Genomic DNA, 26,988 nt, shown 5'->3' with positions numbered 1-26,988 from the left:
AGATGATGGCTCTAAAGCTCATCCGAGTTCAGGGATATTAATTGCTCATACGAAAAACAAAAAAAGTAAAACGTCAACTCAACCTTTATGTTGAATTGTTTTGCAAATAACCATGAATAATGTATCTTTATACTTGAATACCTCCCCAAAAATGCATCCTCAGTACTTAAATCTCATTGTTTTGACATCTTTTATCAATCTCAAAGCAATAAGACATTTTGAATACATAAAGGCATCACATATAAAAATGATGTGGAAATAATAACAGCACTTTATCTCTAAGAGAGGTGGTCGATTTGAAGACTACGATACACAGGAGGGCGGGAAAGACAAAGAACTCAAAGAAAGGGAGATACTGAGAGGGAATGAAAACGAGCAAGGGTGGGAGAATTGCTAGTTATGACACTTCAAAACTCTCCAGGAGGTAAATGAGAAAAACCCCCATTCTCTTGTCTCCCTACCCAGCTGTGACATGCTGCTACAGAGGCTTACTGGGGATCCAATTTGCCGCACTGTATTTTAGATGAGCAGAATGCTTTACACGTCACTAATTTAGCAAGCGAGCAATGCCAGGGAGGTTTGGAACTTTTCTCACATAGTCCGATACATTCATCAGGACATTAAGTATGATAAATCAAGTGTACAGTATGGAATGGATTGATTGAGTTGTATATTCACAGGGCCACATGAGGAAAATATGCATTTAATTTTAGACCCATTCTCGCCAGTTGTGTACATTGTTTTATTCGCATGTTCATGTGTTTCCATCATTTATATATACAATACTATAAAAATACAACATAAAAAATTCTCTACCTTAAGTTTAATAACAAGTAACAACATATTGCAATGCAGTATTTTATTGGTTTGCATGTGAGTCTTACTACCTGCAGTTCCGAGTCTGGTCCTGTTTGTTGCCTTTTTCTTGCTCCAATGCATACATAGTACACACATACAATAAATGGCAATACCAAATTCTTGAATAATAGAAAAGTAACAAGATAAAAATGGATAAAGCGTACAACATACCCGACCGTCCTTTTACCAAGATTTTGCTTTCAGCACCCTTGAAGGGGGGATTAAAAAAAAGACTTCCTGTTGGGGCCTCTTTCCTTTTTGCCATCCTCTTAACCTGTTGATACCATGCTTGTAGTAACACAAGGTCTTATCACTAAATCAATCTTTTGATGCTGAACCCTTTAAAATGTTCGACCAAAGGCAAAGCAATGGGGGAAAAAAATCCTATTCTTTGTGTATGCATGTCCCGTGAGAAATTGTTGCAACTACATGCATTCCAAATGACAGGTGAGTCTTTTTTTTTTTTTTCTTTTCCTATAACCTTTGATCACCTTGCTCTTTGCCTCGCACCCAGCAATGTAAGTAATGGGCTGGACTTGATCGTCACTGCCTCATTGTGTAAGATTTCAGCTTCTGACCTTAAAAAATGAAAGCAAATCAATAGGGCGGGACACATGAATTCCAAAGCCCAGGATGCAAGCCAAGCCTGGAGCCGAGGGAGGAAGAGGGAAGAAGAGGAGGAGGAGGAGGAGGGCCAAGGGTATTAGTGGGGCTAAAACAAAGAAAGCGTGAGAACGAGGCAAAAGCTTTCAATTAACCTTCAGCGCCAACAGCCACTTTAAACCCGGTCTGCGGTTTATGTGCTGTTACGTTTGTGTCACGCAGCATGTTGTATAATATTACGAGTATAATATAAGATACAGTGAACAACGTATACTTGGGAACACAAGGTGAAAGCTATAGGGACAGCAAGCAATGTAAAGGTACACATTACGCACGCTAACATGATTGAGTGAAATTGAAATCACACTGTCATAATATGAAATGTTTTTAATTTTGTATTTTGAAAATACTGCATGAATTTTGTCAAGCACAGCTACGAGGAATGCAAAGTTATCAATGTCCTTGCATTTGCGATCCTTTTGTTTGGACATTCAGGACAAAAGTTCTGTTTTTGTTTTTAATTCCTTAAAAAAAAAAAAAAACATTCAAAACAGTGTTTTCCTCATGTTTTTGAGATTGTAGGGTGAAAGTTCCAGCTTGCTACTAGCGTGGACTGAATGGGTGGCAGTAATGGGAAAATGCAATGCAAGAATCTTAAGGGGGATAGCACCTCAGCAACATACTGCACTGAGGGGAAAAAAAAAACTACGAACTAGTTCAGTTTTCGAAAGGAGAACTTAACTTAAAATTTTATAACACTTAACTAGTGCCATTTTGGAAGCGTGACCCAGACTGAACTACAAAATGAACTTTCCTAATACTGCCTCTGACAACATTGCTTTTCTGTCCTCTGGCTAAAACTTGACGTTCTTGGAGAAAAGTAAAATGTTTCCACACCCATGCAATGTTGAGATGTGGAAAAATAATAATAAAATATGCTAATATTGTTCATTGACTAAATTTAAATACAATGACGAATGTGATTACAATGGTTAACCATTTAGAATTTTATTTGCTGCCTACTGAGTGAGGCTGAATGCTTGACGCCAGACCAAATTAAATGTTTTGAATTTATATTAGGATGATTGTTTTCAGATAAGTTAGGTTTCTTGAATAAATAAAATGATGTAAATACATGAATAAATAATTGGTTTATATGATGCAGGGAATGATCATATTGTTTACTGTATGCAAAGTTAAATAGGCATTGAACCATAACTTTTAAGCTACATCCCTCAATGTGATGGCTTTAAAGTTCATTGGACCTTGTTGTATTTCTCTGTTATCACTTGCTGTTCAAATGTTGGTCCCGTCCGTGTGTGTGTTTGTTTGTGTGTGTGTGGTTGTGTCCAGCCCTGTGAGTAGCTAACTATTAGTTCCACTTAGCTCAGCATCGTAATTGGCCTTCCATTGATGGACGTGACTCCCTCTTCATGCTCACTGGACCCCGGCACTTTTTCTGAGGACTTGGAGGCGACACGCTGGTATGGCGCACTCGCTTAAAATAGCACATCAAATCAGCCATGCTCCAGCGATCGCCGCTAACATGTGGGGAAGAATGGAGGGCTAATGGTGTTGGAATTTATCTGCGTGTTAAAATCTGCGTACATGTGTGTGTATAAGGAACTTGGGTAACTAAGGTTCTCTCGGGATAGGGCAATGGGTTAACCTGGATAACTAGAGGTAATATTTGGTCATGTGGAGTCTTTTTCTCTCTTGTTCCCATTCATCATTCTCGAGGATGGTTTCTTTCTGAGTATCTTTGTTCTTCTTTCATCACTCTTTTCCTATTTTCCGCCTCTGCCCACCGGCTCCCGATTCTCTGTTGGTGTCAGTGTGTCCAGTGTTCTTGCTACATAGTGTCGATAAAAATAGCAGTGAATAGGAACCCCTCCATTGTGTACCATACATCAATGCTAACAGCACAAGCCCATCAAGAGAGGGATTGCATATCTGATGCATTTTGGAAGATGAAGGTCGTATAAAAAATGAGGTCTTTACCTTGGAATATATATTAAATCGTCTTTAAAAATGACCACATCGGCATGTTAGTGTGGCAGTCTAATGGATTGGTTTTGTGGCTATGATAAATGAGCATTGAAGCTCATTTGTAACTACAGTGGAAGCTCAAAAGCTGAAAATAATTTGATTTTTTTTCTGGAAGAATGCGGTTGTAAAGTCAAAAGCCTTACCTGCCGTCATGTATCTTGTCTCATGACACCTTCAATCTGCATAAAGTATCTTTATTCTTCTTCTTCTGCTTTATTGTACCTTTTGTTGTAGAATAGGTGAAGAACATTTCACAGTGAGTTTTTTTTTTATAGATGTACAAGAAAAGATTACAAAAAAATACATTGAAAACAATAAATAAGTACCAGTGCAAAAGAATGAAGGGAAAGTACTTCAAACATACTTTCTTGGTGGCAAAAGTCACAGCTCTCCCCAATGGTGTCATTGTAAACAACCCCTCAAAGGTCATTTGATCAAGGCAATTGAGAAAACAAGATAAATGACTTTGGTGATGATTTAAGCCTTCTTCTCTACTGCTGTAATTTAAATGTGGGAAGTGTCAGTCGAATAGAAGATATATTGGGTAAAATGCTTCGAACAGAGACAAAACCCTGGCCGTAATTTACATTTCAGGACATAAGTTAATTTAAAAACAGATGTGGTGGAAATTAAGGCATAAGAATCATTGAGGGACTGGCTTTTTAATTCAGGAGATAATAATATAATATTATACTATATAGCAATGAATATTAATAGAGCAATAACTTAAATGTCTCAACATTAGTCATGGTAGCACACGCTAGGATTCCATCATTTGCAAACGAGATAAACCATTTTGTGTTGGGGTAACTGATGCTGTTTGACTTGCAAGTTACTACGAATCGAAATAGCCAAAGGTCCATTTGCTGAGGTCGGTCAGATCACACCTGATATTCAAAATGAAATGTCCTTTCCATTAAAAATGATGAAAATGTCAGTAAGCAAGTAATTTTCATTTCGTCATTAATTAAAATTGATAGTTGAGTAAAACCAGATATGATACATGTCATGAATATAAAACAAATGTAGTGGGAGGGGGTTAAGAACACTTTTCTTTTTACATATGATTACAAAGAACGGGAAGCAAGGAAAATGCATTTCCATCCTATTACTGTATTTTTCTTGGAAAAAGTCACACTGAAAACCCTTTCATTTTCTCAAAAATGAACTGCATGTTATAATCTCGTGCGCCTTGTGTGTTAATTGTGGTTGTGTTGACTGCCCTCGAACCGATTTCATGTGACACACGGCATTCACAAATCTGTCAATATGTTTTAGTACGACTTTGGTAAGCTACAAAGACACACCACTGGATGAATTGCTGGACCGTTTTGGCTACTGTCTTCAGGAGCCTGAGTAAAAGCACTGTGCTTCAACATAATATTACGGTTTTACGAAAATGTGCATTATCGGACTGTTTCGCTTAATACGCTTTATAATCCAGCGCACCGTATGTATGAAAATTGACCCCTTCATTGTTAATGGGCCTTATAATTCGGTGTGCCTTATGGTGGGAAAAATACGTTACTGAGTAGTCTCACACTGTGACTGCATGCCAAAGCCAATTTTCACGAACCATTTTTAGCAGTTAACTTGGAACTTGGCACTTTCATGCAGTCGAGGCTCCTTCAGATGGCAAAGTGTCAAAATGTGAGCTTTTCAAAAAAATGAAAGTGAAAGTTAAACAGTGCAATTGCAGTACACTTGACCTGAGGCTATTTAGTGGAGGTATTCTGATCTGTTGCTTTTTTATTGAATTGAATTTTTCTTCCGAGCAGACTTCTGTGCGACACAAGGGTACTCGCTGGACATATCATCCATTCATTTTCGGAGCCCCTTATCCTCACAAGAGTCACGGGAGTGCCGGAGCCTATCCCAGGACAGGGCAGGAGGCGGGGTACATCCTGAACTGGTACCCAGCCCATCATAGGGCACATAGAGACAAACAACAATCGCAATCACAGTCACACCTAAGGGCTATTTAGAGTCTCCAATTAATACATGCTTTTGGGATGTAGGAGGAAACCGGAGAGCCCAGAGAAAACCCACACAGGCACGGGGAGAACATGCAAATTTGACATAGGCAGGGCCGGATATGAATCCCGGACCTCAGAACTGTGAAGCCAACGCTCTATCCAGTTGCGCCACCATGCTGTGCCCTGGACTTGTTGTCAGTTAAACATCGTTTTCAGTTAATCACATAAATTTAGAATATTCCAGTATCTTAACCTGCGTGTTTTTGGAATGTGAAAGGGAGAAAACCAATGAAAGCACTGTGTGAGAATGCACAGATTAAAACTTTGATCTCCTTTCTGAGAGGCAGCATGTCATTGTATTGTGTAAATATGCAAATAATCTTGTGACTGATTAGTGTGTGTGTGTGCGTATGTGCGTGCGTGTGTGCGTATGTGCGTGCGTGTATGTGTATCTGTATGTATGTGATCCATCTTATCATTATAGCACCTTGCACTCATTATGGAGAAGGTTTAATGTCAGCCTCTTATGTATAGCTGATAAATCAGTTGGAATGTCATGACTTTGTCAGACACTGATACTTTTGTCCTTCATGTAATGATCTGATTTCAAAACCTTTTTTTTCCATCCCATTATTTAATGTGATTATTTATAATGAATCTATTCTTCCCTTGTCTTCTCAGCAGCCCTATGCTCCACCCCCTCATCCCATGGCTCCTCCCAGCCCCAGCACCAATAGCTGCAGCCACGGAGCGGCGGAGCAGTTGAGTAAGACCAACCTGTACATCCGAGGCCTGCCACCTGGGACCACTGACCAGGACCTCATCAAGCTCTGTCAGCCGTAAGTACTGAGAACATTTCCAATTCCACGGTACAGTAAATACAGATACTTGTATAAACTGTATTGATACTGTATCTTCAAAATGGTGTCTTACTTCCTGTTGTGTTTTTTTTAAATGAGGAGAATATACACCAATGTAATGGAGTCACTAAAATACAGTATACACATTAAAATTGCAATTTCTAATCTGATACACGACAATCACATTAATGCTCACCTTTGTTCGAGAATAAATTATGAAATTCTGGTATTTATTCTGGTTGACATTAACAAAACTGCACTACATCTTATTGAGATCTAATTCTATAATTGTGCTTATTTTATTCCATAAGAGATACATTAGAGGAATAGCCCATAAAGTGGCCAGTAAGTGTCAGTGCAATAATGAACATAAATTTGCTTAAATATTCTTCAATGACCTCAGTATGGTTTTACGCCTAGAAAGAGTACCACAGAAGCAGGATTTGCATTGAGAGTATTAATGAACAATTACCGTGGAGGTCAGAAGGAGGTGTCTATGTAGATCTAAAAAAAAGCCTATGATAGAGTACCAAGAGAGAAACTGTGGTATTGCATGCATAAGTCTGGTGTGGCAGAGAAATATGGTAGAATAGTACAGGACATGTACGAGGTGAGGTTTGCTGTAGATGTGACATAAGAATTTAACGTGAAGGTGGGAATGCAACAGGGATCAGCCCTGAGTCCCTTCCTGCTTACAGTGGTGATGGATAAGGTGACAGATGAGGTTTGACTGGAATCCCTGTGGACAATTATGTTCGCCGATGACATTGTGATCTAGATTGAAAGCAAGGAGAAGGTGGAGTAAAAGTTAGAAAGGTGGAGGCTTGTATGGGAAAGAAGAGGAATAAAATTAAGTAAAACAGATAAAAAAAGATGTGTATTTATTAGAGGGTTGGAGGGGGAAGAGTGAGGCTACAGGGGGAAGAAATAGGGTGGAGGACATTAAAATACTTGGCGTGAACAGTCCAGAATAACAGTGAGTGTAGTAACTAAAAAAGAAACGGCTTTGAGGAAGTTAGAATAGGTCAAGAAGGGTGTCTTATGTGACAGAAGAGTCTTTACTATGATAAAAGACAAAGTTTATGAAACAGTGGTGAGGCCAGTCATGATGTACAGATTAGAGACAGTGGCGCTGAAAAGACAACAGGAAGCAGAGCTGGAAGTGGCGGAAATTAAAATGTTAAAGTTCTCTCTAGGAGTGACCAGGTTGGAGAGGATTAAAAAGGTTACATGTTTGGGAGATGCACTGAGAGAGAACAGATATCAATGGTTTGGACACATGGAGAGTGTATTGAGTATATAGGTTGAAGGACAATAAGGATGGACCTGCTACCCAAGGAACCTCAATGATGACCAAAGAGAATGTTGATAGATGGAGTGAACAAAGACATGAGGGCAGTTAGTATTAGAGAGGATGATGCGGAAGATAGCCTTAAAGGATGACAAGGATGGTCACCCCTAATGGGACAAACTGAAAGGAAGAGATGATGTTGCCCTTGAACTACAATGAGTTTGACACACATATATTTAATTCATTCTACTAAGTATATGAGAATTGAATGCATTTGCCCATCATTGTTGTTACCAAAAAGCCCTTTTGTAGTACAAATGTTGTCAATGAAATAAAATCCACAACATATACTGTCAGGAGATCTTGCTTTTTGGTCTTTTCTCCACAATATTCTTTATCGTAGAAACATTGCTGTATCCATCACAGGGTATAATTGAGCTCTCAAAATGTCATTTGCTAAAACTAAAACACAATCACCAACCAGCAAAGTTGCAAAACGCCGCGCACGATACTAAAATACAAAAGGTCATGTTCAATACTGTGTGCAGCCAATTACACTGCGACTGTTTGTTGTGAAATTTAGAGACGCACAAAGGTCCTCTTACAGTTCGGCTAAATATTCTTGAGGGAGAAACCACGTGGGCCTGCTTGCACAAAACCCAATAAAGACTAATAAAGCCTAGATTGGACCACCTCCCTGAGGAATCGGAGACCAAGACCTCATCAAGCTGAAACACACAGAGGTATTGGCTCTCTATAAAATTCTCTGTCTTTCACATACACGTAAAAGTGAATACACACATACAAGTAGTTTTCTTCAGCTCCATTCGCCCCGTTCACATTTAAAATGGTAATTAAAAAAAAGGGTCAAGTGTATTAATGAGAAGGGAGGCCTGCGGGTTGTGAAATACAGGACTCAAAACATCTTTAAAGTTGCAAAATTCTTTCGTGGTCATCTATCCAGAAAAGTCCTGGTTCAATGTGGCCAATGATTCAGAAAATATCTTCGGATGGGAAAGTGTTGTTCAGTATTCTTGGTAACTCTCCCGGTAACCATGTTAGAAGTCAAGCAATATTTTTTCATACTAACTCGTACAAATTCCATTAGCCTGAGAGGCCTAAAAAAGTTTGTAAAGCAAACCTCTTACTTAGCGGAGCTAAGCAATACATGTCCAAACTTCCTGTAAAATTGGAAATGTACATTTCTTCTTCAAATCATGCAATTTAACTAAGTCTACACTTTGATGCTGACAATCGGACACAGTTTGAGTTTGTACAAATCCATTTTTAACCAACTAGTCTTGCTCATATTTAATGTAATAAGCTACTAGGTCCTTTAATTGTGATGTAAATTGCAACCTTTTCTCAGAAGCTGGGACAGGTGTCACAGTCTCGTGACTTTTGCATACTTAATGATGTAAAAATACCCCCACTCCTCAAGTGAGGAGATGTGGTGCTTGAATTGTTGGTTGTCATCTCCATTGCATTATTAAGATTTCCTGACAGGACACACCCTGCTCCAATATTAGTAGCACCAGTACATGCAGACGTGATTGGCTGATGTATATCAGTAGAAAACAATCTACTGGTTCCAGAAGGGAGGGGAGGGGGACATGAGTTAAGTATGGAGGCTCACCCAAGTCCTAACCTTAGTGCCTTAGCCCCACCCCTCCTCCTAGACTTAACCATAACATTTATTTTTTCCACACAAATTTGAAACATTTGGGATGGTCACCTCGTTGCATCTGCAGACTCTGCCCTTCCCACAGTACAGGACCCAGTCATGTTGCAACCTATTTCTCTTCAGTCAACTACCTTGTATCCACTAATCAGCTCCCTCTAAGCCACTTGTATTTATCCAGGTGTGCCTCATTGTCTGGTCAGTTTGCTTGTATCTAGTTTTCTGATTTCTTTCAGTCTTTATCAGATTAATGTTGTTGCTGTAGGCGTGTTATCTTGGTGAGTTTATTCCAACTGTTTCTTTGATTCTTCATTTCTGCTCCCTTTGTCAATTTATTTTTTCTATTTTGAAGGTAAATCCTTATTGTAAGACTCCTTAATTCTGGCTTTGCCTCCCGGATTTCTTTTGCTGGGGTCCTCCGTTTTTGCCCTCAACACAAATCATAACCGGTGATTTGTGTATATGCACCTACACACACATACACAGTGGTGCCTTGAGATACGATTTATTTTTCCTTCACCTGCACAAACTTGAGATACAATCTGTTTTCTTACCTTGCCTGTCATGGACCGGCCTGTTTGACCTCCAATGAACCCCTCATCTTGTCCAAGCTCCTTTCCTTTTCACAAACCCCCGCCGTGATGGCTCTATGTGTGTTCTCAATCAAAGTGCCCCAGAGGTTGCCCGAGGTGTGCTGTGCCAGTAAAAATTCAATGCCACTGAAACTAATTAGCCATGGAGTGTTCCAGTGGCAAGCGGATTGTAGCATTCGACTAAAGGTCAGAATCTGCAGTCAGTATAAAACCTTCTCATGCCCCCTCTAACAGCCTACATATCCAGACTGTCAGCTCGAACATGTTAAACATTAATGCTCACTAAAAATGGCACTGAGGTTTTTGGATATTAAAACCTTTCTATTACATTAGCTGCATTTTCTTATCTGTATCATAGGTTTGTCTGCCGTTTCAAAATGTGTTTGTGTGTGTGTGTAAATTCTGGCGAGAGTGTAGCCAAGTTGTTGCATCACACACATTCACTGAAAAGAAGACCTTGCTGTCTTGGTTTTCCACTATCTCAATTGCAGGCATACTGTACAAATGCTGTAGTGATGCATTTTGACAGCAGGCCATCTTGTTGGTCCCAATGGCTTTGAAATATGTTCACAAAATATATTGTGGTTGGACCCTCTGTTATGAACTGTGATTTTTCACTGCAAAATCTTGGAACATTTTCATTAACTTCCTAAAGTTCACACTTTCTGCTTGGAAGAAAAGACCTTTGAATTTGTAAATTATTTATTAAAAACACCTCACATAATTAATGTATATGATGTTTACTACAAGCACAGTGTAATAATTGTATACTTTCCCCACAGCCTTTATGTCAAAAGAAGTAATAATGGAATAATTCCAGCTACCCCAGAATCACAGTAATGTGGTTTACTAAGAAAATAAAAATAAAGTGCCCACAGTTTTGGGCAATTTGGTAATAATTCAACCTTGACCTGTGTCTCCATTCCACTGAGTGCTCTTGTAGGTTTCAGTATATAATGGAATGATGTCAATTGTTTGAAATTGCTTGTATTTTGCCTAGATCAACACTAACCACTTTTTTTCTTTCCAAAATGTTCATGCAGTATTGCTTATTTGTTTAAACTCTGGATATGCATTTACAGGAAATGTACTTACAATAAAATACAAATATTTCATTTCCAAAGGTCAAGGTTTGCCTTGAGCTAAGGTTCTTGGGACTTGGATTGGCGTAAACTACATCTACAGCTTTTTCACAATGTTTTGAATTACTTGCCAATAGTGGTTGAATGAGTAATTAAATAGATTGGGTGTTTGGTTAATCTTTGTTTTATTCAACTGGATGGATTTTAGATTGTTCAAAGCCATCAGCCTGATATATTGGTGCTAAGATAAGCCAAAGAAATGGAAAGCGGATTTTTGTTGGCTGTGGAGCCAAATAGTAAGAGGCCCTCTTAGTTGCCTGGCGATGATTGAACGAGCAGGTACAGAACAACCGCTTCTGTGAGAAAAATTCCTTGGCCTCACCCAGCTGGGTTGAGGCACAGTGCCAGACCAAAGCTAAACATTAGACCTGTCCAAACCAATGATTTTTTTTATGCAAAAATGTACAATTCAATTCAAAACCCTCCTGTGATTAAAGAGTTTTTTTTTCTTGTTTGCAGATCAGGTTAATGAATCGAAACATGTTTTTAATTTAGGTTGGACTAAATGTTGAAAGTTACAAAGTGAATGTTTTTGGTCCCTCATCTGGATTAATATATCCCTTCCATCCCAACCAGAAAAAGAGAAAAAAACACTTGTTATTTCTCATTGGCTTCCCCCACCTATCCTTCTGCTTCTCACACAATTTCCTATCCAGAGCTGTACCTTCAATTAGAGTGGCTTTCCACAACCTGACAAGGCCTGATCAAAAGGATTTGGCAAACCAAATCTAGCTCTGATCACCACCAATTGCCCCAAAAAACTCTCCCGAGTGCTGGCGGAATGATATTTGGACACAAAATGTATGAGGTATGCTAAGTAGGAAAGGAAGGGGTGACCCTGGGACCACCTGTTTTTTGGGAGCTGAGGCCTGGATACTCAACAGTGTCAGATTTATCCCTAATGATTCTCCAAGGTCCACTTTTGACACTTGCTGCCTGGTAATCAGAGATGCCCCATGTGGGTTCTGTTTAAAAACAAACTCACAGAGGCGAGCTCTATGTGCAAATATGTTGCAGCCCAGATTCAAAGATTTAAGACTGGACCACACACATGCGTATTGTAAATACACACACACTCACGCACGCACGCACACGCTCATAAAGTCTCAATCACACTCCAAAAGTCCAATTCCCCTGAAATTATTCTTTTACTGATTGCTTTTTTTAAGACAAGAAATGTTTCATATTTGCTTAATTGTGAAGTTTCATTGCAACTCTGATATTATTGGTGAACAATTAGTGTGCATGCAGCAAGGTGGCGGTCAGCACATCTGCCTCACAGTTCTACAGTGTTCCTGTCTGAAGTTTTTCCTGTTCTTCCCGTCCTTGTTCTTCCTACCACGTTCCAAATTATGCATGGTAGCTTAATTTAGGATTGTGACTTGTTGATCAGTGTGAATGGTTCTTTGTCTAAACCACATATGTCAAACTCAAGCCCTGGGGAACACATCTGGTCCGCCATATAATTTACTTTGACCCACAAAAGCAAATCATGTGTGTCAGCTCCTATTATTCTTGCTAAAATCTGTACCAGAAATTCAAATCATCATATGTAATCAATGAGATATTGATATATTGAAATTGTATTTTTTGTCACATTTACATTAATTTCAACAGCAGTTAAGCTATTATTCACAACTTCTGATTTCAAAACTAGCTATCCAGCAATTTATGTTACTATAATTACATGATAAGGTGATTAAACATTATGTGGACTCACAGTTATCCCTGCACATCTGAGGGAAACCATAACAAACATATGTGCACTATTTGGTAGAATTTATTAAAAAATAGATGACTTGGAATATAAAATGGCGGTATAGTGAAATTGGTTAGAGCGTCTGAATCACTGTTCTGAGGACCGGGGTTCAAATCCCGGCCACACCTGTGTGGAGTTTGCGTGTTCTCCCCGTGCCTGCGTTGGTTTTCTCCGGGCATTCTAGTTTCCTCCCATGTCCCCAAAACATGTACGCTAGGTTAATTGAAGAACAAAATTGCCCATAGGTGTGAATGAGACTGTGAATGGTTGTTTGTTTCTATGTGTCCTCTGATTGGCCGACAACTAGTTCAAGGTGTACCCCACCTCCTCCCAAGGATTGCGGGGATAGCCTCTATAGCACTGCCACCACCCTTGTGAGGATAAGCAACTCATAAAATGGAAATATAAAATATAATTTCAAACATACATGTTATTAATTTCATGAATATAGTATTAGCAGAATCTAAATACATTTTGCATTATCTTTTAAGAAGTGATGAAAGCTTAGTAATACCATAATTTATCGAGTATAATGTGTCCTGAAGTATAATGCGCACCCCCAAAGTTGAACTAAAAAATTCTGGAAAACCCTTCTACCAATGTACAATGTGTATCACCAATTTGCTGCCACCCGTTTGCTCAAAATATTGGGAATTATTTGTATTTATATTTTGTTAGTTTTGTACACGTATTGTTTAAAAAAAACATCCGTACAACAATCACTGATAATAATCATTGTGTACGTGCTGATGTAGCGGTAATATAATCTCGGGACAAGCCACAGGACACGCTTGTCCTGGTCCCTGTAAGTGTCAGAACAGACGTTGGTCGTCGCCCATGGTCGTCAGAGTAGCGTTGTTTCCACGCCAGTGAACGTCAATGAATCGGCGGAGAACCAGCGTTCATCAACGTTCAATTTTAAACGCTGCAGAACGTTCAAGAACATCTGTGGAACGTTTTACTAATGTTTGCCGAGCCTTGCACGCGTTTGCCTATCGTTAGTCAGTCGTAACTCTCGCTTTACTTGGTTGTTACTTTATCGCTTGCTTTGCAGTGAACGACTCACTGGCAACCTGTCAACGCCCACTGAACAATCCCCTAGTGCACACAGCGTGTAACCAAAGTGAAACGAACGTCGTTTGGTGTCCATTGAGCGTCATTAGAGCGTTTCCCGAACTTCCATGCATATGGGTATATAAACCGATGCTTTGTAAAAGCATGGTCCATTTAATATTAAGCTACAGTAGAGAGCACCTACTATGAAAGATCCAGAAAGCAGCAGTTCGTTTTTGCGGAAAAACTCCACGTGACTATTCTCAACAGCTCGGTCCAGGATCCTGCAATCCTTTCTCTGCTTCTTTTGTCTCTTTGTCGGACCGTCCTCACTGGGGTTTGCAAGGTGTTTAGGGTCCCCAGGGGGTGTCACATGGTGCTCTTCCTCCTGCTGTTGTTTTTCCTCCAAACACATTGCTCGTGATGAAACTTTTTTTCTACTCGGCGGCATGATGCTCACTGTTCTAACTCACGACAACAGCTGAAGTGACTATGAACTTTAGAACGTTTTAGTGCCAGTTCCACTGTAAAAATTCCATGGCAGCAAAACGCTTTTCTGTCATTATTCACCCATTGGTCACACGCTCAACACACTTGTCTTACGTTGGCAAATCGCTCGTCGCGCCCCAATGACGCGTTTGCATACGCTAATGGTTTTTAGGGGTATCTTATTTGGTCGCTGTTACACGCTTTTCGTGCGTTAGACATGCTTTTTGTGCATTAGACACACTTTAAGTCATGCGTTAGACACATGTTAATCACACGCCACATGTGTCATCCGCGTTTGAGAATGCTGAAAAATAGAACGATTGAAATGTTCAGAGGACGTTGACCAGAACGCCATGGTGTGACGGAGCCTTTATGATGTTTATCTCTCAATTTGTCTTCAACATTTTATAGGACACCAAATGCTGAGTTTATACTCGTAATTGAATCTGATATACATGTAGATTGATTTGTGAAATATGTGGTATAGAAGTGAAATGCATATAGTGCACAGTTGGTTATTTCTTTGGTGGCTTCTATCAAACCAGACCATAGATACAAATAGGCCACGCATCCATTTCAATTATTTCTCTTGCACTGTGGTCTGTCAAAAAAAAATAAAATAAAAGACAGAATGTGACTTCTCTAAATGAGTCAATGATTGTGTAGATTCACTTTGACTTTGGAGCAAGCAGTGTGGTTTCAGTGTTGTCTCTGTGAATGTGTGACTGTGAGAGTGAATGGTTATGTTATGTTATGTTATGTTATCTTTGGATGAATTTTAAACCTGCTGTTGTCAAAAACAGTACAGTGTTGAAAGACTTAAAACATAGATTCTGCCATGTATATTGACAAAGGTGAATACACCATTATTATTATTATCATTATCGTATTATTTATTTTACACATGCTGCATTTGATACCATCCAGCATTCCATTCCACTTAACCAACTGGATAACTCAGTGGTCATTTCTGGTAGAGCATTGAACTATCGTGACTCTTACCTTTGAAAAAAATAAATAAATGGAAAAATTATGCCTGTATGGTGACGGGACAACCAAAATGAAAAGAAGATTGATAAGAGTAAAATTATAAAACTTTCTTCCTCAGTTCCTCTCCAGTCCTTGGGGTTCCTCCTTTGGAGCAATTCTGTACTCATTGTACATGCACTCTCTGGGTCAGTTATTTAAGCACATGAAGTGTTATATCAATGCTGTGTTGACAAAACCCAGATCTACTTCTCTTTCAAACCCAGTGACTTGAACCCATTGACCTCCAACCAAAGAATGGATGACCCAATATTGTCTAAATCTGAACTCCGACAAAGTAAAGCTCTTTTTAATTGGCTGTAAAGCCTAATCTTTGTCAATGTTGTTAACTCCATTTTTGGTCGACTTCACCAGAACACTGCTAAGAATGTCTGAATTATCTTCAACCAGTTCTTGGCATTTTATCATCATGTCACAAAACTAGTCCAGTCCAAATACCAATTAATTAAAATAATCATCCTCTACCAGTACAACTACTGTAACACCTTCTACACCTGTGTCAGTCTATCTTCTTTTAAGATGCTTACCAATAGTCAATCCAAATCATTGCAGCTAAACTTCCTACAAGAACCAGTGGGAGCTCCCACATAACTCCCGTTTTTACATCAGTTCAATGGATTCCAGTTAAATTCAGAATAAACAGCAAAATCCTGTTAATTCCTTAGAAAGCCCTACATGACATTGCCTCTACATGATAAATGGACTGCACTTATTTATTGCTTTATCTGCACCATCACACTGCCCAAAGCTCACTTATTCACCCACTTACACCCACAGTCATACACCAGTGAGTGACTGCTGCCATGGCCACTGGGAGTAAATTAGGGTTCGGTGTCTTGCACAAGGACACATCGACATGTGGACAGTCGTAGCCGGGATTCGAACCAGTGCCTCTTCACTCACTGCATGATCTCCTCTTCTTTTGAGCCACAGTTGCTACATCTCTGAGTTCCTTGTTCCACATTCTACAGCACAACCTCTCCATTTCACAAATGGCCTCTCCATCCCCCCACCACACACGCACACACACATACAACTCCCCCCAAAATCCCCATCCTTAGTCCCAACTCTGCCTCTTAAGCCTTTTAGGTTCCTCCCTTTTGTTACCATGTTCTTTTCTATTATTTTGGTCTAGCTGGTTTGTCTTCATTTTATGTTTGCATCCTTGTCTACTTTGTCTGTCTTTGTTTCTATTCACCTTTTTGTCTCAGTTTTTGTAACTTTGTTAACTGTATGTTTTCAAAAGTGCTCTATCAATAACACCTTACTGACTTAAATCCACATGACACTGAACAGGATAACCACTACAGAAAACGAATGGATGAATTTAACTCAGTGGTTTTCAAACTGGGGTGGCGGCATGACAAACAGTCATGCTAGGGGGGCAGATTTTTCAGACCCCAGGACCCCTTCCTCTTGACAATTTTTCTATTCCCTCCTGGTTTACAATTTTCAGCACTATCACACTCTCTGCTTTTAAAATTTTCAGTGCGAGAACCCCCCCTTCCCCTTTTGGAGAAAATTAAAATTTTCAAGCGGGGGTGGAATTTATCACCAAGGTGCACCCAAAAAAGTTTGAAAACCACTGACTTAAATGAATGATACTTTCTTGACTCCAGCTTTACAATACAGTACACCTTTTAAACAGTAAATTCTCAAAATATGTCAGTTTTAATGTCCAAAGCACTGACAGTTGGGCCAAAAAGACACACTTTTAGCTAAAATCCATCTTGGATGAAGAGCTATGAGTGAACTTTGCTGTTACTTTAAGCCATGTCCATAAACTTATTTTGACCTGTACAATATGGATGAATTTACTTCCTCTCCCTGTTGCATATCTCAAAAATATGTATTAACTCACTATCTATAGAGCTTGTGCACCTATGTCATAAAATCACGTGACTTTTGTTTACCTCACCATATTGCCGGTGAAGCTAACCATTGCTCAATGGAAAAGACACAGAAATGTATCTTGTAGCACGACTCCCAGAGTCTTGTCCAGTAGCGGCAGACATTTAGAAGGTGAAAATAAACGATGGTACGTGGAAAAATTAGATAAACTTGGCATGGAGGACCCGTATTTAATGCCAAAATCAATGTTTTCGCCGATAAAAAATTGGACTGTTAATTCGCTTCCGCTTGTCTTGGACAACTGGATATACGCATGGATCTGGTGAGTAAGTCGTTGAGATTTATATGGAAAATTTTGAAAGCGTATAAAAGTCTGGACATATATGAATACATTGTTGGTGGATCTGTTCTCATCGGGAATAAATCCCACATAGTGACGATTTTGACGGCTTGTGAATGCAGAAGTGTGTTCGCGACACATTAACCTTTGCCGGAATCCATTGATCTTTTCAGCTAGTATTCAATACAAATACCAATTTTGAAATAAATAAATAAATAAATAAATAAAATAATTTTTTTACACAAAGTTGCATTCATTAACTATGATTAGGAAAAAAAAAAGAGGGTGGAGTCGTCTCCATGGAACGTACATGGAAGCGATTGTGGTCACACTTAACCTACATAAACCTCTCCAACAGTTTTTTTTTTTTTTTAACATGCATTGTTCTCAAATGAGCCAACTTGGCTTTATAAATACTTTTTGATAATTTGAGATTGAGAAGAATAATTCCCACCTGAAATGAAGCAATCGCTACACAGTCATGTGTGTATTTTGTTGGGCACTATCCATCATGTTTAATTGCCAAAATCCATCGAACTTTTCTGGTCTTTTCAGCTGGTATTCCAGAGAATGATCTCTTTGAATATCTGTCTCATCTGTTGTGACAACCAACAGCACAACAGGTCTCGGGTATTGTAAATATTCTCTTCGGGTTCAATGTCTCGCACAATGTCGAGCAGTTCTGTTTGATTGGCAATATGGCGCCGTGAAAATGGTGACGTCACGTGCACGAGCTCTATATTCCAACTATGAAGAACATAATTTTTGGAAGAGGTTTTTCCTCACACAGAAACGGGTCAGCGGGCCCCCCACCTCTTGAGCCAAGTGAGGAGGTGGGGCTCATTGGCGAGCACCAAGGGGTCCTAGCTGGGCACAAGGTCGAACAGATAATGTGGGTTCCCATTCCACTCAGTGGGAGGGGCCAACTGGGTGGTGGCCGAAAGCAGGGAGGGACCTTGGCATTTTTATCTCTGGCTGCTGAAGCTCATTCTTCAGATATGGGATGTCACCTCACAGGAAAGGCCCTTGCACTATTCAAGGTCAAGAAGTTCCAACTATACTAGTAGTTGGGCTTGCCTCAACATCCAACTTGAGTTTTGGTACCAGCCCTCTTGAGAGGGGTTGGACTATATTCTACTCTGGATAACATTGAAAGATGTGGTGACGGTGTGGGCAAACCTATTGTCCCCGGCTCGTGCTTGTACATCGGCTATTACCCCAGTGGACGAGATGTAACCACCTTCTGCCTTCAGATGGGGATTGGTCCTGACTGATGTGTGTGCCTATGCACCAAGCAACAGCTCAGTGTACCCACCAGATTTGGAGTTCATGGGAACCTGCTGTAGAGCACTCCTGCTGGGGGCTCCCCTGTTTTGCTGTCCCACTCAGCCAATGACAGCCAAGCCAGGAAGATCATGATAGGAAGGAAGTGAAGGGAGAGCGAAACTGATAACCTATCACCAACTGGTGGTCTGTAGAGTCCGGTGGGGGAGAGGGGCTGATCCGACCAAGCATACCCAAACATATTGTGAGGGTCTGCCAGGTTGTGTGTCTTTCTTCCCCCCCATGATTGTCAGGCTTGCCAAGGCTGTCCTTTGTCATCGGTTCTGACAGATTTAGTGTACTCAAATCGATGGATGAAACTTCTTTGTGTTGTAAGTTTACATGTTTATATTATCCTGTTTCTTGAGAACCACTAACAGTTTCTTTCAGGATCAGAGTTTAGAAGTGGTCATATCCTCTCCTTTGTAGTTAAAAGTTATTATTGCAATGGGAAAAAGTGTTAATGTGGTAAACAACTTTTTTCAACAGCTTTTTATTGTTACCAGTGTCATGATCCTGTAATACAAAGTCAGCTACTTCTCATCCCATTTATTTAACAACAGCTTAATTCACTGTTCAACCCAGTCATCTTGTCCAATAGTTAATGAATGTTGAATAATGAAGGCATTAACAAGCATGAAATGTGATCAGAATCAGTCTTTTTTTGTTATTCTTTTACACACTGAGTGCTGTGCAGAAAACGTTTCATGTGGACGTGTTTAGTATAAGTAATCATTTTTTCTAAAAGTGCATTCAATTATACAGCATAATACACATTATGCAGTGAGTAGTGATAATGCACAGAATGTACTGGATTACAACTGAGTGTGCACAGTTAATGTAATTATTGTTTATACATCTATAAGAAGTTGCCCATATTAGGAGTTATACAGACCATTCGACTTGTCTGTCTCAACAATGACTGTTAGAGCTTGATTTTGACGAGTAATTTATCAAGTGTTTTTACACTGATTGTGGAGGAGGCAGAGTGCATGCTGAATGATACACATCCTTCACCTTAAGTTATTTTAACTGTCTTGTATTTCTGAGTGAGCAGCTTTGGGAAGTGAGGGAGGACCAGGCTCCAGCAAGGCTTTATGCATTTTTTTTGGCATGCACTATCAAAATAAAGACAGCATATTATTAAAACCAACATGAAGACGACGTTTGCAAACATCGCAAATACCCACCAAGCAAAACCCGCTGTGCCCCAGAACGAGGACACAGTTTCCTTTTGGTCTGAATTGTGCAAACGTAACCTGGCTGTTCCGGCAAGCACATTTACATTTTTTTTTTTTCCTCTGCCTGGAAATACCATCACACCTCAGGAGGATAAAGTGAGCTCTCTCCATGCTCTTTCGCACCAATGTGTATGTTTTAAATAAATACCATCACATTACAATAGTTTTGGAAATTAGTTTTCGGAAAATTGTGCACCCCTACTGTGTAGTTGCTGATTATTGACAGTGCATTCAATTTTTCCCACCAATGTTCAGTGACATACACTTTCTCTGAACAGCTGTGTTTGATGTGAATTAATCATATATTTATGTATACAGTAATTCAAATTGGGCGGCATGGTGGATCAACTTGTTGGAGCGTTGGCCTCACAGTTCTAAGAACCGGGATGCAAATCCTGTCTTTGCCTGTGTGGAGTTTGCATGTTTTCCCAGTGCCTGTGTGGGTATTTTTCCGAGCACTCCAGTTTCCTCCCATACCACCCCAAAAAAAAAAAAAAAATTAAAACATGCATGAATTGGAGACTTTAAATTGGTCCTAGGTGTGACTGTGAGTGTGACTGTTGTCTGGCTCTATGTGCCCTGCGATTGGCTGACAACCTGTTCAGGGTGTAACCTGCCTCCTGCCTGAAGTTAGCTTGGATAGGCTCCAGCATTCCAGGGACCCTTGAGAGGATAAGTAGTATTAGAAAATGGTTTGATGGATGGTTAAAATTGTTGATTTCCATCACAACTTGCTGGTGGTAACACCCATTACTATTTACACTGTATACTATCCATTTAGTCACATGTAGATTGACATCCATACCTGCATACAATATTTTGTTTGCGGAGATACCAAAGGCATTCTTTTCTAGTATTCTCATGGCACGTAATTAGGTCGGTAGAATTTTTGGCAGAGCCCGGATCAAATAAAAAATGAACACACCGCCTTACCTCTAGAAACTGCTGCTATTTTTATTATTATTATTATTGTTATTATTATAAAGTTGCAAAAAAATGGTTTTTAACTGAATCCTCAAAACAAAACCACGTTTTTAAGTGACCTCTAATTTGCCTCTCTTATGATGCTGAGCTCTTTTTTTTCAACAAAAGTCTTTTTTGTTTATGGTGTCATAATAATGGCATGGTTGGTAAGGGTTAAGGGCTAAGGTATTTGAAGATCAATAAACGTTCCAAGGCCATGCAAAGTACTCAGTGGCGCATTTGTGACATCAGCACCGAGTGAACAACTGCTGCGCTCTCTGCCAGATATCCAACTTCTTGCCATATTTGTCTTTGTGCTATTGTGTCCAGCTGCCTCTTTCGGTATACTTAAAACGTGACTTTAATAATTTCTCTTGCTCTCTCATTACTGAAATACTTAATGCCATGTTTGATTTTTTTTTTTTATATTTTACATAAATTACTGAGTTCCAGTTTTTTTTTAAAGAGCCAATAATATTTATCATAACACTGCATTAAATATAAAGTAGTTGTTTTCTGATTACCACAATGATGGAGCAATGATTTGCAAGTTTCCAGCATTGCTATCTGTCCATCACATCCAGTCCATAAAAAATAGAGGTACTGTTATAAATATGCTGTGCTTAGCCATCACCTGAAAATGAATCCCAGCACCCATAAAATCTGAGTTAAAAAAAATAAAACAGTATGTCAATTTTTTTAAACAAGCAAAGTATATAACGATGAAATACTTGTTTTTAGAACTTAATAATTTAACATAAAAAATCTGTGATATAAAATATCAGTGGACATTAAGGACTTGGCTTTCCCAAAAGTTTTGGCAACCTTTTTGTCTATTAAAATAATTATATAATAATAATAAATGACAGAACCAACATTAATTTCATGAAGGCCATAGCTGTATTATTACAAATTAATGCAGACAGACTTTTGGACGACTTTGCTTGGAAAATCTGAAATGTCATAAATACTCCTGCGCCTATTAAACTAAAACTACCTTAAACCAACCTAAAACACCATGGAGTAGCATTATGATGGTAAGGGCATTTAAATCAAAATCTAGGGAATTGGAGCATAAATGGAGAAAAACAAAAACCCTCTAAAAGTAGGTCAGTACCATTTATCCCCCCTAAAATCATTACCAATTATCCGAACAACACGCACTCGATTTAGTGTAGTTACCAAGTCCACAAATCAAGTATCTTCAGAACTTCACACAAAAGATAAAAGCAATGAACCCCAAACCTCATCCTAGAATCGCCGCTGAATCAAGCTCACCCCCAATACTATGGAGGACGTGATATAGAAAATGGATTGTTGAATGGCTAATCTGGTCCCACATTCTGCATGCAAATCAATTAAAAACAGCATTAACACAGTGGAACAGTGTTGCAGCTGTAGAACTTTGGCCTCACAGTTGTGGGGACCAGGATTCAAATCCCAGCATCCCCCTTGGTGGAGTTTGCATGTTTTTTCCGTGCATGTGTGGGTTTTCTCCGGGGACTCCGGTTTCCTCCCAGATCCCAAAAACCTGCATTCATTGGAGACTGTAAATTGCCCGTAGGTATGATTGTGAGTGTGACTGTTGTCTGTCTCTGTGTGCCCTGTTATTGTCTGGCAACCGGTGCACGGTGTACCCCACCTCCTGCCTCTTGACTGCTGGGATAGGCTCCCGCACTCCTGGGATCTTTGTGTGGATACGCGGCTAAGAAAATGGATGGATGGATTATTTTAACCCACATTAATTGCAAGTTGTTCAAAAATTTATATCAATACACAAAATTTAACAGTCATCAAATTGTCATTTTAAACAAATCAAAATTTAGTGTTACAATGACTAGCTGATTAAATAATTTGTGTAACAGCAATAGTTTTAAACATATACAGGTAGATTGTATGTGTTTGTGTAAGTGTCTGTATGCGTCTATGTATGTATATATGTATGTTCATAAAGGACATTTGCTATATCATGTTTTACCAATGACTATTTTAAGTACCGTAAACATTACGTGGATTTCTTTTGTAATGATGCCAAAACATCTCATATATATTCTGTGCCTGATTTAGTGACACAGAACATTTTACTGGATGTTACTATTTTGCAGGATTGTACGGCAAAATTATGACACTGTGTTTATAGCATTCCTATATGTTCTACAGTTTCTAAAAAAATCTGCTTCAATAATTACAAAAGATAGATATACAGACAAAAAGACAAGGTCTGAGTTCTCTAATTTTGGTGGTCCTTCCTGACAAACAAGAACTTAGTCCTCCGCTCCTTCCCATTGTCCAAATTTGGGCTTTTCTGGATACAGACACACTAGTCACAAGTTTTGATTCTTGCCAGCTTTCCTTCTGCCCACACAGCAAAAGGTCACACATTTTACGCAGATACTGGAAATGGAATATGCCTGTAACATTTATTCTCCATTCAGTAAAAGTCATGCATACCACCTTCCATCCACATAACATGAGAACTCCCAACTCAAGTCCTGTTTAAAAACCTTTAGACAGCTGTCAAAAAAAGAAAAAAATGTGGCTTCACATCCATCCAAATATGGCATTTTGCAGTTGATTCATGATTATGTCACGAAGATGACAGAAAGGAAAAGGGGGAAAAATGAAGGCGATGGAAGAGGAAGGAGGAATGGTCAATGTTACGGAGATAATAAGAAAGAGACAAAGAGAAGTAGAAGCAGGAGCTCGAAGAAGATGGATGAGGAGGGGTAGGGATTGAGGGCCAGCAGAGTCAGAGATAAGAGGCCATGAGAGTGATTGAAATAGGATTAGCCCATGCAGACAGCCCCTGTATCCCGGCCACAGCATCACAGTGTTCAAGCTACGCTCCACAGGGACAGCCTCTGTCACTTCAAAGCTTCCCTTGGGCCTGCCTGCCGCTGAGGCCAAGGAGTTGCCAGCAGGGTTGTCCACAGCTGCACAACACCGCATCCATGCACATCACACTCTTACCTGTATATCTCCATTACGGGCACGGAGCTGCTGCCTACTTCCACTTGCCTTTTCATCTCATAGCCACTCTCTTGTCAGGACTATTTAAACCAAACTGATGGGCCATCGCTTAAAATTCAGCAAGGCAAGGAGTAATGAGCTGGCATTTGAAATACTGTATAATACTTTCCATAAATGGATGACAAGCATATCCCCATACTGAAGTATATAGTTAAGCCCGGAATTTTTCAAACCCTGGCCAAACCTGGATTTAAAATGACATTTGTTCAATGGATATATTCAGATTGGAAATGACACAAAGGAGTGGCAATGAGTCATGTTTATAAATATTAATGAAAAATATACAGCATTTTAAAATGTTTATTTAGTCATTCATCTTCCATTCTTTTTATCTTCACAATGGTCGTGGGTGTGCTGGAGCCCATCCTGACTGACTCTGGGTGAGAGGCGATGGTACAGCCTGGACTTGTCACCAGCCAATCACATGGTACAAATTAACCAACATTCCACGGCCAATTTAGAGTCTTCTCCAAACTTATCATGCATGTTTTGGGAATGTGGGAGGAAACTGGAGTACCTGGAGAAAACTCACGCAGGCTCTGGCATAACTTGCAAACTCCACATATGTGAGGCCGCATTTGAACCCAGATCCTTAGAACTGTGATGCAGACGTGCTAACCAGTCAGTCAGTCTAAAATAGGGGTCACCAACGCGGTGCCCGGGGGCGAATGGTAGCCCGCGAGGACCATATAAGGTGCCCGCAAGGTATGTTCTAAAAATACCATAGGCCACAAATTGTTACTATTATTGGTGCTTTTAATTCTGAATCTAATTTTGCTTACATGAATTTAAAAATTTTAAATACCTGTTGTCATTTACTACAATAAATTAAAACAAAAATATTTTATGTACGTGTAATGAACTAAGTCTGAAATTTGCCGCAAACAGGTCACGTAGCCCTTTATACGATTGGTGGTCACGAAGTAGCCCTCAGCCTCAAAACGGTTGCTGAGCCCCAGTCTGAAATGTTTGTTCATTTTGGAAATTTAATTTTATGTCCCATTCTAGGATGCTAGTAACCTCTAGCTCAATCTGAAACATTTGACTTTAAGTTCCATCTAGCCATTTTTTTTATAGTGCCTGTTGTGATGAGAGTCTAGCATAGACTTAGATTCTATCATAGCAGACTTCAGGAAAGAGGCAGAGTGCACCTTGGACTGATCACCAGTCAATCACATATAGGCCCAAAAAAAACCCCAAAACATTTATACCTGGATAAAGACACTATTGTGAGGCAGACATGCTTACAACTGTCTCACTGTTTATCTAGATAATTAACATTTCATGTCAAAATTAAGATTTTCTTGTCATATCTAGCTCAGGATTCCCACATCAAATTCTATTCCTGCCACTGTCATGGCTAAAAGTCTGAATAATTTTATGCATATCTGCATCTTGCTTAAATCTTCCTATGCTGCACTGTAATCTAGTAATATTAGTTTCATAATAAAGCACTTGTCTGCGGCCAAGGGAACACAAAGCTCTGTATTTCCTGTTGTGTTGTTTCAGACAATACAGATGGCTATTACCAATATGGCCTGTTTATCTCCTGAAGCGTGACAATCAACTGATTGTGTGAGTGTAGTTATGCAGTATCTGAATTTGTAGGAACTGGTAGTTTTCTCAGAGCTCATCAGTTCAGACACACCACCCACCCTACCGCAGCATGCAGTAAATAGAGTTCCCGCCACTCCTTGTTAAAAATAGCACAATTATCCCCCACTGGTGAAATATGGCCCGGGATGCACCACTGCTCCTTCCCCCAGAATGTGTGTGTGTGCACTTGCATACATGCACGTGCATGCTTATTCATCACTTTTTGAGGGCATAGCACTGTTTCCACAGTCATGTCAAAGGACTTGTGGTCTTAGGACCAAAACTTGGAAACTATTCAAATTAATCAAATAACTAACTTGCCTATGAAACTTGAGCTCCGCCTTCTTTGAAACATCACACAAACGGTCTTTTCAAATGTGGTTGAGTACCGGTGCTGATTTCTGTAACACCTGGGACATTCTGAAGATTCCATTCACTGGCGGTTTACCCTGTATGTTAGCTTAGGCTGCACAAAAAAAAAAAAAAATGACTGAATGAACAGCGGACCACAAGGTACGAGCCCATTGTTTTGCCATATTCAAATCTAGTGGTTCAAAATGTTTTGATTTTGCATTTTCAGATATGAGACCCTTTCATTTAAAAAAAGAAAAAAAAAATCTCCCCAATTACAGAGAACAGCTTACAGAACTACAAAAAAAAGTGCATCTCATGGGTTCCTCCCTCCCCGCCCATTGTTTAATCTGACTCTACCAACATTTATAAAGAGTCAGGTATTTTTTGCATGACATTGATTTCACCAAAGCTTTCCAAAAAAACTCAGTGAAAAAAGCAGCAACATCACAGCTGAAACATAGCACATTTTAGTTGCAATGCTGCCTAGTTTCAAGGGTTTTATTCACAAGGAAGGTCTTCAGTTTGAATAATGATATTTCTGGTTCTATATCATCTCCTGAATTTTCCTGTCTTTCCTGTCATTTTCTTGTCAGTAGTTTCACTTGGCTGACTCCACAAACATTTATAAAGAGTCAGGCATTTTTTGCATGAAAATTATTTTGAAAACGTGACGTGGTGCTCCACCAACGTTGGCTTTCCTCATATAGTCTCGAATCAACTGTCTTATTCCTCTTGTATCTCCTCCAATAAGTTTTCTTTTTGCAATATGTCAGGTGTGACTGACATATTGTATTGAACATCCATGACAGAAGTCTGTTTATTTCTCACCGGTGTTGCAATAAAGTTCTGTTTGTGGGTCTTTTTGTCATGAACGGGGCTCGAGGGTGGA

At 39.5% G+C, this 26,988-nt stretch overlaps 1 protein-coding gene across 7 annotated transcripts in view; it reads left to right on the top strand.

Moving 5' to 3' along the window:
* rbms3 (RNA binding motif, single stranded interacting protein) overlaps nt 1–26,988 on the top strand; it is a 345,032-nt gene that overhangs the window by 94,649 nt on the left and 223,395 nt on the right. For 4 of the 7 annotated variants that reach the window (XM_061822004.1, XM_061821911.1, XM_061821821.1 and 1 more), the window contains one exon: nt 6,168–6,325. In XM_061822004.1, coding sequence (XP_061677988.1) covers nt 6,168–6,325 — 158 coding nt within the window. Of the gene's footprint in view, nt 1–2,825; nt 2,946–6,167; nt 6,326–26,988 lie in introns of those variants that run through there. The other 3 variants (XM_061822083.1, XM_061822240.1, XM_061822336.1) reach the window with 2 other exon arrangements.

Source organism: Syngnathoides biaculeatus, chromosome 1, assembly GCF_019802595.1.
Source record: "Syngnathoides biaculeatus isolate LvHL_M chromosome 1, ASM1980259v1, whole genome shotgun sequence".
NCBI lineage: Eukaryota > Metazoa > Chordata > Actinopteri > Syngnathiformes > Syngnathidae > Syngnathoides > Syngnathoides biaculeatus.
Note: the sequence above shows the minus strand (reverse complement) of the source record. Positions and strands in the feature narration are given on the sequence as shown.